Here is a 14,756-nt window from a genome sequence, read left to right as displayed (position 1 = left end):
AAATATCAGGTTTGGAACCCACTTTGTAAAGGGGGCCACTTTGGTCTGGAGCCACGGAACGGCATTGCGTTGCCTCACTTCATTTTCTGACGCTTTGGATGTCTCCCCATTAACTAGAATGGAAAACTCAACAAACAGCTATAACTTCTTTTTTTAGTTTTGGCAAGCACCAAGTGCCTATAACTTCTCCAATTTTTTCCCCCAAAACTGGATGACGTCTGGGGTAGCGGGAGATGAAGCTTGCCAAATTTCAGATAGATAGGTGCAGCAGGGTGGTTTATGCAAGGACAGCCTTTTAAAGTTTACATTTTTTTTAAAAAAAAGGAAGATCTTCCCTTTTACACAAGTTGCTGGGAATGACAAGAGGCCCTGCCTGTGGGCTACCCATAGGCATCTGATGGACCACTGTGAGAAGAGGGTGCTGGACTAGATGGGCTTTGACCTGATGCAGTGGGTCTCTTCCTATGTTCTCCCATCCCTTGCTTTTCTGGACAATCTGTTGTGTATTTTTTTGGAGCAATGCTTGGTGCACGCTTTACCTTGATGCTGGTAAAGCCCTCAGAGAACCAGTACCCTTCTCTTTTGGGCAGAAAGGGTGTTTCACTCCTACTTGCTCTTTGTTTCAGAGAGAAACTTGGCTCAGCCCTGAGGCTTTCTTTTAAGAACCATTGTGCTTTGAGCTATCAGCGGCAGTAGGCAGCAGCAGCAGTCTTCCACTGGTATAGGTGTCACCCTCCTATTCCACTCTCTGCTCCGAACTGAGGTGCCCAGAGGCACCTAAATCTGCCCTCATTAAGTACTGGTGTGCTTTCTGGTGGAACAGGTAGGGGATGTGTCCTGCATCCCTTGGCCTACAAGGGAGTCCATGGCCAGGTTTGGCCAGACTGGTCCTACATTACCTGGAAACACTTAGCTAGTTGCAACCCAGTCATTACCCTATAAACAATGTGTGTGTGTGTGTGTGTTCAACCATCATGTATTAACTGGCTCAAAATGACTGGATATAGAAGATGGGAGACCAGTCTTCAAAAATCTACCAAAAGTACTTACTTCACAATGAGCGTTTCAAGTCTATATAACAGAAAGCATATAGCAGTGAATGGTGTGGCAAGACCCAATGTTTTGGCATTGATGGAGTTCAAGGGATGTGATGCTAATCAGTGCCAGGTTGGGAAATCCTTGTGTAAGCAGCTCAGACTTTGTTAAAGATATATTTATTGTTAAAATGTGTATGCCACCATATACCCATAGATCTCAGGGTGTTTCACAACATAAATATATACAACTAGGGAGGTCGAGGTGTTCTCAATGCTTTTTCCATGACTTGCAAACATTGGAACATTTTTTAAGAAGCATTGTAATACCTTCTTTTTCAGGCAGGAGCAGCCAGGCATGGGGAACCACCATAGAGTCTGCCTCCCCACAGCATAGTCATTGCTACTCATTGGGAGGGTGCAAAGCAGAGTGGTGTTGGATTGGTGCAGGCCCACCAGCAGGCCTAAGCAGTACTGCTTAGGCCTGCTGAAGGACACCATGAACAGGCACATGAGAAGAAAAGTGAATTGAAATGGACTTAAATCCACGTGTCCTTATTTGTGGCACAGGCTGTGAAACACTAGACCGACCGACCTAATCCACCCACCACCTGGATGCCTCCTGAAGTGAACAACTTGCATGTGTCAGAGAAAATTATCTTACAAAAGTCAGCAATGATGCCACAAAAAAGAAAGAAAACACAAATTGCAGTACATTTTCTATTAGGAAAATTGCTTTATTTAAATTTATCATCTTTGTAGAAGCCATCATTGCTGTGTTTGAGGAAATACTGGATAACATTTGATCTCAATTAAATTATCTCTCTTCCATTTTTGGCAAGATGACTCACTGGATAAAAACGTCATTTCTATCCATTTGCTCTTTTAATCATTTAACTTACAATATATTTGGAGTCTGGCATGGCTAATCCATCCATTTTACTGAATGGAGCGATTTGGTCTTTCAAAGAGAATGCTTATTCGTGTGGGTTTTTTTATAAATATATATATATATATATATATATATATATATATATATATATATATATGAATAAAGAATCACATTCTTAGCAAATAGGGGTCATATAGGTGACTGAACATATTTCCTACACCATACTGGAGGTGATTAAATTATTCCAGGACCAGTTCTTGTCCCAAGCTAGCTGGGTTCTTTGAAGGCCAAACCAGGCAAGATTTCTCCCATGCAATTAGCAGTTGCATGAATAGCTTTAAAAAAGCAAATAGAAGCTGCAAGACGGCAGCAGTCAAGTCAAATGCTTTAACCCTTTGGCACCTGCTGAGGTTCCACCTTGGATAAGCCGCTGCCCCCTCACCTATTTTCACAGAAAGAAAAGCTCCCATTTGCACCAATGGAAGCAAATTGCAGGTGAGGGGGAGAATGATCTCAATCAGGCCTGCAGCAAGGACAGAGGGTTCAACCCCTTCTTTTCCTCCCACCAGCATCCCAGTCTAGATTGGGGGCTCCGTGCCTGCTGTATATTTTTACAAATCATTCACATAGTTGCTACCACGTATGTGGTAGAATGAGTATTTGTAGCTACCCAGGACCTGACCCCGCAAATTACCTCCTTTCTTGCAAAATACTTCAGCATTACATAAGAACAAAAGGAACGCCTGCTTGATCAGACCAATTTCCTGTGCAAAACCTGCAAGCAAGTCCTGATCACCAGAGAATCCTCCCCTCCTGCATTTCTCAGTAACTATTCAGAAGCATCACTACCTCTGTCCGTGGAGGCAGATCAGAGATATTATGGCTAGTGGCCACTGAAAGGCTTATTCTTCACGAATTCCTATAACCCTCTTTTAAAGCCATCTAAGTTGGTGGCCATCTAAGAGGGACGCAGGTGGCGCTGTGGGTTAAACCACAGAGCCTAGAACTTGCTGATCAGAAGGTCGGCGGTTCGAATCCCCGCGACGGGGTGAGCTCCCGTTGCTTGGTCCCAGCTCCTGCCAACCTAGCAGTTTGAAAGCACCTCAAAGTGCAAGTAGATAAATAGGTACTGCTCCAGCAGGAAGGTAAACAGCGTTTCTGTGCGCTGCTCTGATTCGCCAGAAGCGGCTTAGTCATGCTGGCCACATGACCTGGAAGCTGTACGCCAGCTCCCTCGGCCAATAAAGCGAGATGAGAGCCGCAACCCCAGAGTCGGTCACGACTGGACCTAAGGGTCAGGGGTCCCTTTACCTTTAAGTTGGTGGCCATCAGTGTCATGAACCACTTGTTCTAACTCTAAATATCTCTATATAACTCAAAATATCTCTAGATTTCTGTGGCCCTCGAGAAATTCCTAGACTCCAGCTCCCATCGGCCCCAGCCAGCATGGAAGCCACAGGGCGGCAGAGTGCTCTAATGCTCAAGTCCTACTTATGGGTTTCCCATGGGCATCTGATTGACCACTATGAGAACAGAATGGGCCTGATCCAGCACTTATACTATGTTCTTATGGCCATTGGTTGGGCATGAAGGCAGTTCCAGGCCAGAACAATCTGAAGGGCCGCACGTTCTCCATCCCTGACCTAAAGGATAGTTTGCACTGTGGTAGTGTAATATTTCACACACAGTGTCATGGAGCTTTATAGGAGCAGGGTAGACCACTGCTCAAAAGAAACATGGATGCTGTTTTACTTTTTCATAGCTATACAGCCATAGTAATTTCTCTCATTCCATTTACAGTGCTTCATTTTAAAAAAGAAAGAAGTGGGGCCTTTAAGGAAGAGAATAATTCCAGAGCTGCTGGCTTGATGATTGCCAGCAGAGACTGTAAACTGCTGGCTTCTTGAGCCAGAGTGCAATGATGGTTGTTAATTAAGCTTCCGTAGCATTGACGTCAATGACAGTCATTCATTAAGCTTCAGTGGGGTTTTGTTCAGACTTGTGGGGTTTTGCTGGAACTCACTGGTACTCATTTGAGCTACTCTTTAAGCCCAGAACTATATGCTCTAAAACAGGCGGATGAGTTGCCAGAATCATTTGCCTCAAAACTTTTAAAGGATTATAAAGACTTGCAGATAATGTATAACAGGTCAGAAAGAGAGAATTGTATACATCCTAAATATACAATTTGGAATGGAAGCTTAGAGGAAGGTCCTATCCACTCCCAAGCTATCACAATTTTGCTATAGCAAACCCATGTCCCCACTTTTTAAATAAAGGCTGTTTCAATGAGTATTTTTACATGGTGTCTGAAATCTTTGCAGAGTTACAGCTGATTGTCACATGTTCTCTAAGCCTGCCATGTGGGATGTTATTACACAGAAGTGGGATTTGCTGATGACCATCAAGGAGTTGCAACACAGTAGATACATCACTTAGCCATGGCCCTGAAAACATTGCTCAGAAGAAAATGTGAGCCTCAGGTTGAAAAAGGTTTCCCCACCCCTGTTCTATAGCAATATATAAATGTGTATTCACTTACCTGATCTCGGGAATAGGGACTATCCACTCTCTGTTTGTCACCACAAGCTGCTATGAGAATATTCATTGCATCCAGCTGAAGCAACATCTCACATGCTATTGTATCAAAAAAAGTAATGTTGGCAAGTGCTGCTGAAGCCAGCAGGAAAACCTCTCCAGAGGTGGCCTCTTGGCACAGTTCTAGATATATACAAAACAAGGTGATGAAAATATTAAATTAGAACCACTGGATTATCCAAACAAATTTCTGCTAATGTTTATTAAACTAGCTAGGAGGATCAGGTACGGATTTTCTTTTAGCTTTGCTTTGCATTCCCCTAACCTTTTAGTTTCCACCTTGGTAACCTGATTTACCCTCCGGTGAAACCCAAAGCATCCCTATGTGTACAGCTAATCACTTCTCTCAGTTTACTTTGTGTGTATGAAATTGAAACTGGCCACTCAGCTTTCGTGCAATACTGGTAAGGATGAAATCAAGAGAAAGTTAAATCAAAATGCACTTAAATCAGGAGTAGCCTAAGTGGTGTTTTCTAGATGTTGCTAGACTAGTGGACTACAACTCCCATCATCCCTGACTGTTGGCCATGCTGGATGGGCTGATGGAAGTTGTAATTCAATACCACCTAGAACAGAGTTTCCCAAACTTGGGGCTCCAGCTGTTGTTAGACTACCACTCTCATCATCCCTAGCTAGCAGAACCAGTGGTCAGGGATGATGGGAATTGTAGTCCAAAAACCTTTGGAGACCCAAGTTTGGAAACCCTGATCTAGAAGGTACCACATTCCCTACCCCTGCTTCAAATGCTTGTCTGTGCCTGTAAGTTGCGCTGGTTTCTGTGGAACTTACCGTACCTTTACCTGTGGATTGCATCCTTACACTCCAGTCCAGTGAGGGTTTCTTTTATGGCTACAGAGTTTCCCTTCAACAATTTACATTTTTTTTTTCAATAGAGAGGCCTGATCTATGTCCACAAAATGTGCAAGCTGATGGAGTCCCCCAATTAAAACAAATGGAAAAGCCTGAATAGTCAAGAGCTGCATGCTTGTTATCAGAGCATGCACCAAACTCTCAGGACACAATTAAGTCTCTTAAGTGCCACAGTCTACTTTCTCTTCCCCCTTGTTGTTGTCGTTTAGTCGTGTCTGACTCTTCGTGACCCCATGGACCAGAGCACGCCAGGCACTCCTGTCTTCCACTGCCTCCCACAGTTTGGTCAAACTCATGCTGGTAGCTTCGAAGACACTATCCAACCATCTCATCCTCTGTCGTCCCCTTCTCCTTGTGCCCTCCATCTTTCCCAACATCAGGGAGTCTTCTTCTCATGAGGTGGCCAAAGTACTGGAGCCTCAGCTTCAGGATCTGTCCTTCCAGTGAGCACTCAGGGCTGATTTCCTTAAGAATGGATACGTTTGATCTTCTTGCAGTCCATGGGACTCTCAAGAGTCTCCTCCAGCACCATAATTCAAAAGCATCAATTCTTTGGCGATCAGCCTTCTTTATGGTCCAGCTCTCACTTCCATACATCACTACTGGGAAAACCATAGCTTTTACTATACGGACCTTTGTTGGCAAGGTGATGTCTCTACTTTTTAAGATGCTGTCTAGGTTTGTCATTGCTTTCCTCCCAAGAAGCAGGCGTCTCTTAATTTCGTGGCTGCTGTCACCATCTGCAGTGATCATGGAGCCCAAGAAAGTAAAATCTCTCACTGCCTCCATTTCTTCCCCTTCTATTTGCCAGGAGGTGATGGGACCAGTGGCCATGATCTTCGTTTTTTTGATGTTGAGCTTCAGACCACATTTTGCGCTCTCCTCTTTCACCCTCAATAAAAGGTTCTTTAATTCCTCCTCACTTTCTGCCATCAAGGTTGTGTCATCTGCATATCTGAGGTTGTTGATATTTCTTCCAGCAATCTTAATTCTGGCTAGGGATTCATCCAGCCCAGCCTTTCGCATGATGAATTCTGCATATAAGTTAAATAAGCAGGGAGACAAAATACAGCCTTGTCGTACTCCTTTCCCAATTTTGAACCAATCAGTTGTTCCATATCCAGTTCTAAATGTAGCTTCTTGTCCCACATAGAGATTTCTCAGGAGACAGATGAGGTGATCAGGCACTCCCATTTCTTTAAGAACTTGCCCTAGATTGCTGTGGTCGACACAGTCAAAGGCTTTTGCATAGTCAATGAAGCAGAAGTAGATGTCTTTCTGGAACTCTCTAGCTTTCTCCATAATCCAGCGCATGTTTGCAATTTGGTCTCTGGTTCCTCTGCCTCTTCTAAATCCAGCTTGCACTTCTGGGAGTTCTCGGTCCACATACTGCTTGAGCCTTCCTTGTAGAATTTTAAGCATAACCTTGCTAGCGTGTGAAATGAGTGAAATTGTGCGGTAGTTGGAGCATTCTTTGGCACTGCCCTTCTTTGGGATTGGGATGTAGACTGATCTTCTCCAATCCTCTGGCCACTGCTGAGTTTTCCAAACTTGCTGGCATATTGAGTGTAGCACCTTAACAGCATCATCTTTTAAAATTTTAAATAGTTCAGCTGGAATACCATCACTTCCACTGGCCTTTTACAGATAGGTAGCCGTGTTGGTCTGCCATAGTCAAAACAAAAAAAATTCCTTCCAGTAGCACCTTAAAGACCAACTAAGTTAGTTCTTGGTATGAGCTTTCGTGTGCATGCACACTTCTTCAGATATCTGAAGAAGTATCTGAAGAAGTGTGCATGCACACGAAAGCTCATACCAAGAACTAACTTAGTTGGTCTTTAAGGTGCTACTGGAAGGAATTTTTTTTGTTTCCACTGGCCTTGTTATTTGCAGTGCTTTTTAAGGCCCATTTGACTTCACTCTCCAGGATGTCTGGCTCAAGGTCAGCAACCACACTACCTGGGGTGTATGAGACATCCATATCTTTCTGGTATAATTCCTCTGTGTATTCTTGCCACCTCTTCTTGATGTCTTCTGCTTCTGTTAGGTCCTTACCACTTTTGTCCTTTATTATGGTAATCTTTGTACGAAATGTTCCTTTCATATCTCCAATTTTCTTGAACAGATCTCTGGTTCTTCCCATTCTGTTGTTTTCCTCTATTTCTTTGCATTGCTCGTTTAAGAAGGCCTTCTTGTCTCTCCTTGCTATTTTTTGGAAATCTGCATTCAATTTCCTGTATCTTTCTCTATCTCCTTCGCATTTTGCTTGCCTTCTCTCCCCCGCTATTTGTAAGGCCTCATTGGACAGCCACTTTGCTTTCTTGCATTTCCTTTTCATTGGGATGGTTTTCGCTGCTGCCTCCTGTATAATGTTACGAGCCTCCATCCATAGTTCTTCAGGCACTCTGTCCAGCAAATCTAAATCCTTAAACCTGTTCCTCACTTCCACTGTGTATTCATAAGGGATTTGATTTAGATTGTATCTTACCGGCCCAGTGGTTTTTCCTACTTTCTTCAGTTTAAGCTTGAATTTTGCTATAAGAAGCTGATGATCTGAGCCACAGTCTGCTCCAGGTCTTGTTTTTGCTGTCTGTATAGAGCTTCTCCATCTTTGGCTCTTCCCCCTACCCATCCCTAAAATTATTGTGGCCACTTATATGGAATTTGATTCAAATAAATCACATGCTTGTCCAGCGTTGAAAGCTTTTTGCTCTAAAAATCTGCCCTGCAGATTTCCTTTTGTTTAACATAACACTTATCACTAAAAGATTACAACATCACCCCAGAAATCATCCACTATTTAGCAAACACATTGCATTATCATTTTCTGAATTGCTTATTAATATTTATTCTAGAAGCATTTCTATTTGTATTGCCACAGATAGGAAGATAAATCATGAGCTAAAGTCTCTGTGAGCAGACTTCATTAGTGGCTCTGGGTTACTACACTTAGCAGCCTGCATTGGATGTTGTTCAAGATGATGTTATAATACTAAATAAAATGTGATTGTATGGACAGATGGGTAAAACTAATTGGTCTGTAAGAGTGTAATTCTGCAATTTATCTTACTATCGTTACAGCCATGCATTTGGGATCTAATCCTTTCCCCCACCCTCCCTGGAAATTCTCTTAAAAATGCTGCAGACACAGCTATTGTTATCATAACCTTTTAAGTGCCTTTTAATTCCTGTTGCACATTTCTTTTAACTCACCCAGCAATTGGATTTCACCACAGTTTAAAGATTAAATATATGAGTAAAGTAATTTAATTGTTCAAGCTATAAATATGATAGAGAAACTGGTGGTTGATTGGTGGAAATGTTTATCTACCCCCCCCCCCTCCAGATAAGTTGCAGCCTTTTCTGTCTATCTTGCCACATCTGTCTAAATCAGGTGTTGCTTGGATGGGAACAGGGCTGGATTTAGGTGTGATGAGACCCTAAGCTACTGAAGGTGATGGGGCCCTTTATATGTCCAGCTGTCCTTTGTCAACAACAAATTGTCACTGTTTTTTGTGTTGAATATATGCTATATGGTAATTTATGGACCTAAAAGCTATATAAAGCCATTTGCACATAAGAAAATACGTATTTTATCAAAGTAATTGTTGAACTGAAATACAATTAAGAAGTTGCTGTATGTAGGTTTTATTTTATTTGTTTTTTATCTTATATTTTGGAAATGTACACCCAGGGTTTTTTTACTTTAAATTTTTTTGGGGGGGCCCAAGAGAGTGGGGCCCTAAACTATAGCTTGTTTAGCTTATATGTAAATCCAACACTGGGTGGGAACAACAGAAAAATATCTAAATCTCTCTCCATCATAATCCTGCCTGCAATACCTCATCCTCCAGCGTGGCTACAACTGACATGTTTAAACTATGTGTTCTTTATAGCCAGCAGCATCTCTGGTTGGAAATTCTGAGGTTAATGGAAACATAGGGAGTATGCCTGTTGTGCTATCTGAGCATTATATGCCCACAAATCCTCAGACACAAAACTCCACGAATTCAATGATATACAAGATGCTGCCTTATATACTTTTGACATAAGGTAAAGGTAAAGGGACCCCTGACCATTAGGTCCAGTCGTGACTGACTCTGGGGTTGCACGCTCATCTCGCTTTATTGGCCGAGGGAGCCGGCGTACAGCTTCCGGGTCATGTGGCCAGCAGGACTAAGCTGCTTGTGGCGAACCAGAGCAGCGCACGGAAATGCCATTTACCTTCCCGCTGGAGCGGTACCTATTTATCTACTTGCACTATGCTTTCGAACTGCTAGGTTGGCAGGAGCAGGGACCAAGCAACGGGAGCTCACCCCGTCGTGGGGATTCGAACCGCCAACCTTAGGCTCTGTGGTTTAACCCACAGCACCACCCACGTCCCACCACCTTTGACATAGTCACCACCTAATGGCCAGTTTCAAAGTGTTCAAACGTGATGAGTGCATAATGTCCTCCTTTTTATCTTGCACTACAAAAAAACCTGCTATTGTTACTAATGAATTTGAAATTTCTACAAAAGCACACAATACAGGACGGGGGGGGGGGGGAGAAGACAACAAGAGTGCAGCCTAAAGAGAAAACAAACTAACAAGCAAAATGGACAGTAGTCAGGCCACTATCGAGAGAAAATGACATTAATGAGATTAACAGAGTAATTATCTATTCATGGGGTGTCCGGCTGATGGGTCCTCGGTATCAACGTAAGTGCTGTTCTGCCAGTGAAGAGGACCTTTTTTGCTGGGAAAGCACACATGGCCTGTAGACTACTGGAAAGCACTGCATGCATAGATGTACTGCCAGGGGGCAGGGCGCAGAATGAGTTGCATACTAGGGAGTAGGGTGGATAAAAATCAATGGTTTTTTTAAAAAAAATTCAAATAAATCAGATTTCTTTTATTTAAATCAGGTTTTTTTAAAATTTAAATCAGATTTTTTAAATTTAAAAATTGTTTAACCACATCAGTTAACAAACATGGATATATATGCTCAGTGTTTGTTTTTTTTCTGGGGGGGACGCAGGGGTACACATACCCCTAAACATTTTGTGAATCTTTCTACTTTTGTCCATTTACTGTATTTATTTTTCCCGATTTGAAATATAAAATGGTGGTTTTCTTGAGTCAAAATGAGAGTACCCCTAAACATTTTTTTTTTAGAAAAAAGCACTGTATATACTATAATGTTATTGTTTTAGTTAAATAAATTGTTTAAATTGTATTAAGGAAATGATTGTTTTTCTACTTCCAATACAGTACAACAGAAAAGATGTCCAAATATAAACAGTTAACTTGTCAAACCTCACAATAATTTCATAATTATCTGTCTATGCATATCTAATTGTATAGCCAAATCAGTAATTTTTTATATAACTGTAAAAACTACTCTGAAACTTTCTTATTCCAAAAACGAAACCTTCATCTGGTTGTAAATATTAAGATTATACCAGCAAGAATGATTCTTTTTGTAAAAAAAAAAAAAGATTTAAATCAAGTCTTACTGACTAGTGATTTAACTCGATTTGATTTAAATCAAGGGAGTGGTGCAAGGGAGTGGTGCCTTATAGGGTTCCACCACTCACCGCACATTTAAAGCACACACAAGAATAATGTAGTTTACCTTTCACATAGCTACATTTCCCAGCACTCTTAACAATCTACACTTCTCGGGATTCCTTGGGTGGGGGTCTGCTTTAAAAGTATGGTGCGTACGCAACCATACATATCTAAGAGTGTCCTGTATACACCTAGGAGCAAGTCCCATTGGACCCGGTGAGACTTGCTTCTGAGTATAGGTACAGAGGATTGTGCTCTTAATACAGGGCTGACTCACCTATGAGGCAGACGGAAGCAGCCGCCTCAGGTGGCAGAATCCCATGGGGCAGCATTCTCTTGTGTGCCCCACCCATCCTGCCACTGCTGCAAAATCTCGCCAGGAGATCTCTTGAGAACTCCCTGAAAGCCACCTCCAGGGACAGCAGGCAGGTGGGGACAGCACCTTTCCACTTTGCCTCTGTTAAGAGTTTAAATTACAAACAGATAAGCCTGCCCTGGCTGGCAGAATAAGCCAGTACTTTCATTCTTTAAAATTGCAGAAGCAGCAGGCTAGGAAGCAATAGTTGAGTCAAATCCAAAGGTCTCTATTTTTCTGGCAGCCTGGACTTGAGGGAGCCTTGCTAGCTAGCTCCTACTGAAGACTGGAAAACTGAAGTAGTCGACATTCCTTAGCCAAAAGTCTAGATTATCTATTTATAGGAATTTGAAACTGATATAATACCAAGCCCTAATTCAAGATACAGTAGTAGGAAGGTGAAACAAAGGGCAATATGCACCATGGCATCTTCAGGGAGGAAGACAAAAAAGAACACTGACACCTGGTATAACAAAAGATAAAACTTCCACATTTATATGCATTTCCCACAATTTAACCCTTAACTGTCCAAGCCTCCGTGACAGCACCATGGAATTAAATTCTTATAATCAGTTTCAAAATCAACATCCCTTAAGTTTGTTGCATTCTTTTCCAGAAATTTTACATTTGATCTCTGACACTCTACTTACGATTGAAATTACCAAGGCAAATGGTAAAATTGCAAATTAGGTCTATGGAAGCAGGTTCCTTTTCCCTAGTTGCTCATAACCAGCTTGTACAGAGTAATGTGAAGCAGTCAGGTATACATACTAAGAAGGGCTGTGACAATCTCTTCCATGTTCTCCAGGAAACTGCTGAGATGATGAGTGATGGTGAGTTGAGGAGATGTAATCTGAGCTATTACTGCTGCTGCCTCTGCATGGGTAGCTTGGGAATGGGTATTGTCCGTAAGGATGTCAGCTAAGCATAATATTCCATCAACCTAGGAAGAGGAAAAGGTAACAAAGCTATCCACAGTATGTTCTAACAACAAAAATAAGTGTGACATTTCTTTGGGGAAAGCCTCCTTCCTTCCTGAAAGCATACGAAATGAGAGAAATCTGTCAGAAACAATGTTTTCAACATGAAGAGCACAGCTTGAGAGGGCAATAATACAATAATTGTGAATAAAAGGTCATAACATCACTTTGGCAGAAGGCAAGTACACCAGTTAAATCTCCCATTTATCCCTGTCTCTCAGCACAAACTGCACACAACTAAGACATCATAGGGACCCTGTACAGGTAAGAATCAGGTCTATCCCAACTACTACTCTGAGCTTGCTGCTTAATTGGGGCTGGAAATAGATATATAAGACCAATACTAGCTCATTCTACTTACCCACCCAGTTCTGAGGAAGGCATTCTCTCCACACACAAACCAAACAGAGAAGAGTATTCTTATTTACTAGCAAGAATTTTCCACATCAACCAGCAGCAAGGTTGATAAGGAAGAATCTGGCATGATCAGGAATGCCCTTCAAGTCCTATTCAGGCATTCAACGCACAAAAGGATTGCAGAGATGAGGACCACACTTCATCACACTATGCCCACTCCAACACCCCACACTGGCCCTTCTTTAACACTGCAGGTTCAGAAACAGTTTATCAAACATGAGGTCTCAGGGCAGGGCTGTCCCAGCCATTAGGACTCACAATTGCATTTCACAGGAACTGCCTATGCATGTTGGCAGGCCGCCCCTCTTCCAAACATGCTTGAGAAGGGTCCTGAATGGAATGGAACAGTGGGTGGGTATATAAGTAAGCAGAGCCCCACTCTCCTGTTTCATGTGCTGAACACCTGAATAGGCCTTCAGTTATACGTTTAACTAAAAATGGATGAGCTCTTCAAAAGGTTGCCATGCAGTAACTTGAAAATACCTGGGATAATTTATCCTTTTTTGAGGATCTCAGATAATTTCTGAGGCCTCTGAAAATATGTACTTATGGTGTCCATCTCCCACATTCTTGGACTTGGCCCCTATAAAAATCTCACCCCACCCTAGGGGCCATTAGAAAACTCCCAGGGTGTGGGAGGGACCTATTCCCCACCCGCCCTTAGCAAGCCATGTGCCCCCTCCCCTTACCCTCAGGGATCCTGCAGGGCTTTCTTCCTGAAGCAAGGTAACAGAGCTGCTTCATGTATTTGAATGAAATCCAATTATGAGTGAGTGGGAACTTAGTCTTTTGCACCTGAAATTTCACCTCTGCAGTCTCCAACTGCAAACTAATGCCACTCCATTAAATTTCCCTTGGAATGTGGGGAAGATATCAGTTCAGATTGTATCAATTCAGGTTCTAATCTAATCTAATAGCAGAGAAGAATTTGGGAGATGTCAAAAGCCCATTTCACCTGTGAGGTGGCTTTAACAAGCCCTTAAAAGTTTTGAACTGGCTCAGGAGAACTTCACCTGCATCTCTATTCTCAACACTGATTTCCCCCTCCCCCACCCGCCGCATCTCCATCTTCCTTTGGCACAAAGTTCCATTATGAGCTCTTCATCACACAGCATTCAGTGCGTATGTTCAAAGTGTCTCCTCAGTCCTTGTCAATATTTAATGTTCTGTCATTCATCTCCTTAAATTGTTTGTTTAAAGCTTTTGTTGCTCTCATTTCAGTTATTTATTAATACACAATGCCAAGTTATCTTAATTAAATGTCCCTAGCCGGACATAAATTAAAGCATTTGGTTTCTGCTGTCAATAAGAACATGGTATGAGAAACACTATCAGGCTTATGAAAGGAAGTGTTTTTATCTTGGAGATAGTTATGAATACACAGAAGATAAATATATCACTGGGATATTTATTTTACAGAATACAAATAATGTTCAGCATGGGGTGTTCAGAAATGAAAAAGAAAGGATGTTTCCAGCATTCATTTTTGGAGGGACAAGATTTCAACATCCATCTACTTACCACAAGAGATGTTTCTCTAGTCATGGCAAGACTGGAGGTCAAAGCCAGCCTTTCACATAATTCATTTTGCTCCAATGTATATTTTAAAAATTCTGACATTACAAAATATTGTGTCCTCGCAGGCTGATTTATGATCAGCAAATATACACGCTTAGATACTATAATCATAAAAAGGGCCTGGTTTTGTCACCTTGGAGTCACCTTTGAAGTGCCAAAATTGATTCTGGGCCTAAAATGGATGCTCAAGGGCAAGTCAATAACTTGTATTTTTAAAAGGGTGCCGAATAAATTGTACTGTTTGTCAATTGGGAAAACTATAGTTGTTGGGTAGCATGCATGTTTCATTAATTGTGAATCTCCAGGCCTCGCCACTCATCCCTCGAGACTTGCCCAAGGCTGCTTCCCTCAGCAGCACTGCTCCATGCTCTTCTTGCTTTTGCCTTACTAAAATGTGTCCTTTTTCCTTTCCATTTTCAAAACTTTATTATAAAGTTGAAATAACAGTCCAATAAGAACTGTGATAATGACTCAGCT

At 42.0% G+C, this 14,756-nt stretch overlaps 2 protein-coding genes across 3 annotated transcripts in view; one reads left to right on the top strand and one right to left on the bottom strand.

Annotated features, from left to right (window-relative positions):
- Positions 1 to 14,756, top strand: part of PSMA1 (proteasome 20S subunit alpha 1) — a 395,447-nt gene that overhangs the window by 126,199 nt on the left and 254,492 nt on the right. The gene's annotated exons all lie outside the window — the stretch shown is intronic.
- Positions 1 to 14,756, bottom strand: part of INSC (INSC spindle orientation adaptor protein) — a 148,895-nt gene that overhangs the window by 12,153 nt on the left and 121,986 nt on the right. For both annotated transcript variants that reach the window (XM_079966448.1, XM_079966447.1), the window contains 2 exons: positions 12,076 to 12,247; positions 4,469 to 4,647 (listed from right to left, as the gene is read on the bottom strand). In XM_079966448.1, coding sequence (XP_079822574.1) covers positions 4,469 to 4,647; positions 12,076 to 12,247 — 351 coding nt within the window. The remainder of the gene's footprint in view (positions 1 to 4,468; positions 4,648 to 12,075; positions 12,248 to 14,756) is intronic.

The sequence above is a fragment of the Podarcis cretensis genome (assembly GCF_951804945.1).
Source record: "Podarcis cretensis genome assembly, chromosome: 1".
Classification (NCBI taxonomy): Eukaryota; Metazoa; Chordata; class Lepidosauria; order Squamata; family Lacertidae; genus Podarcis; species Podarcis cretensis.
This window is presented reverse-complemented; position numbering and strand designations above follow the sequence as displayed.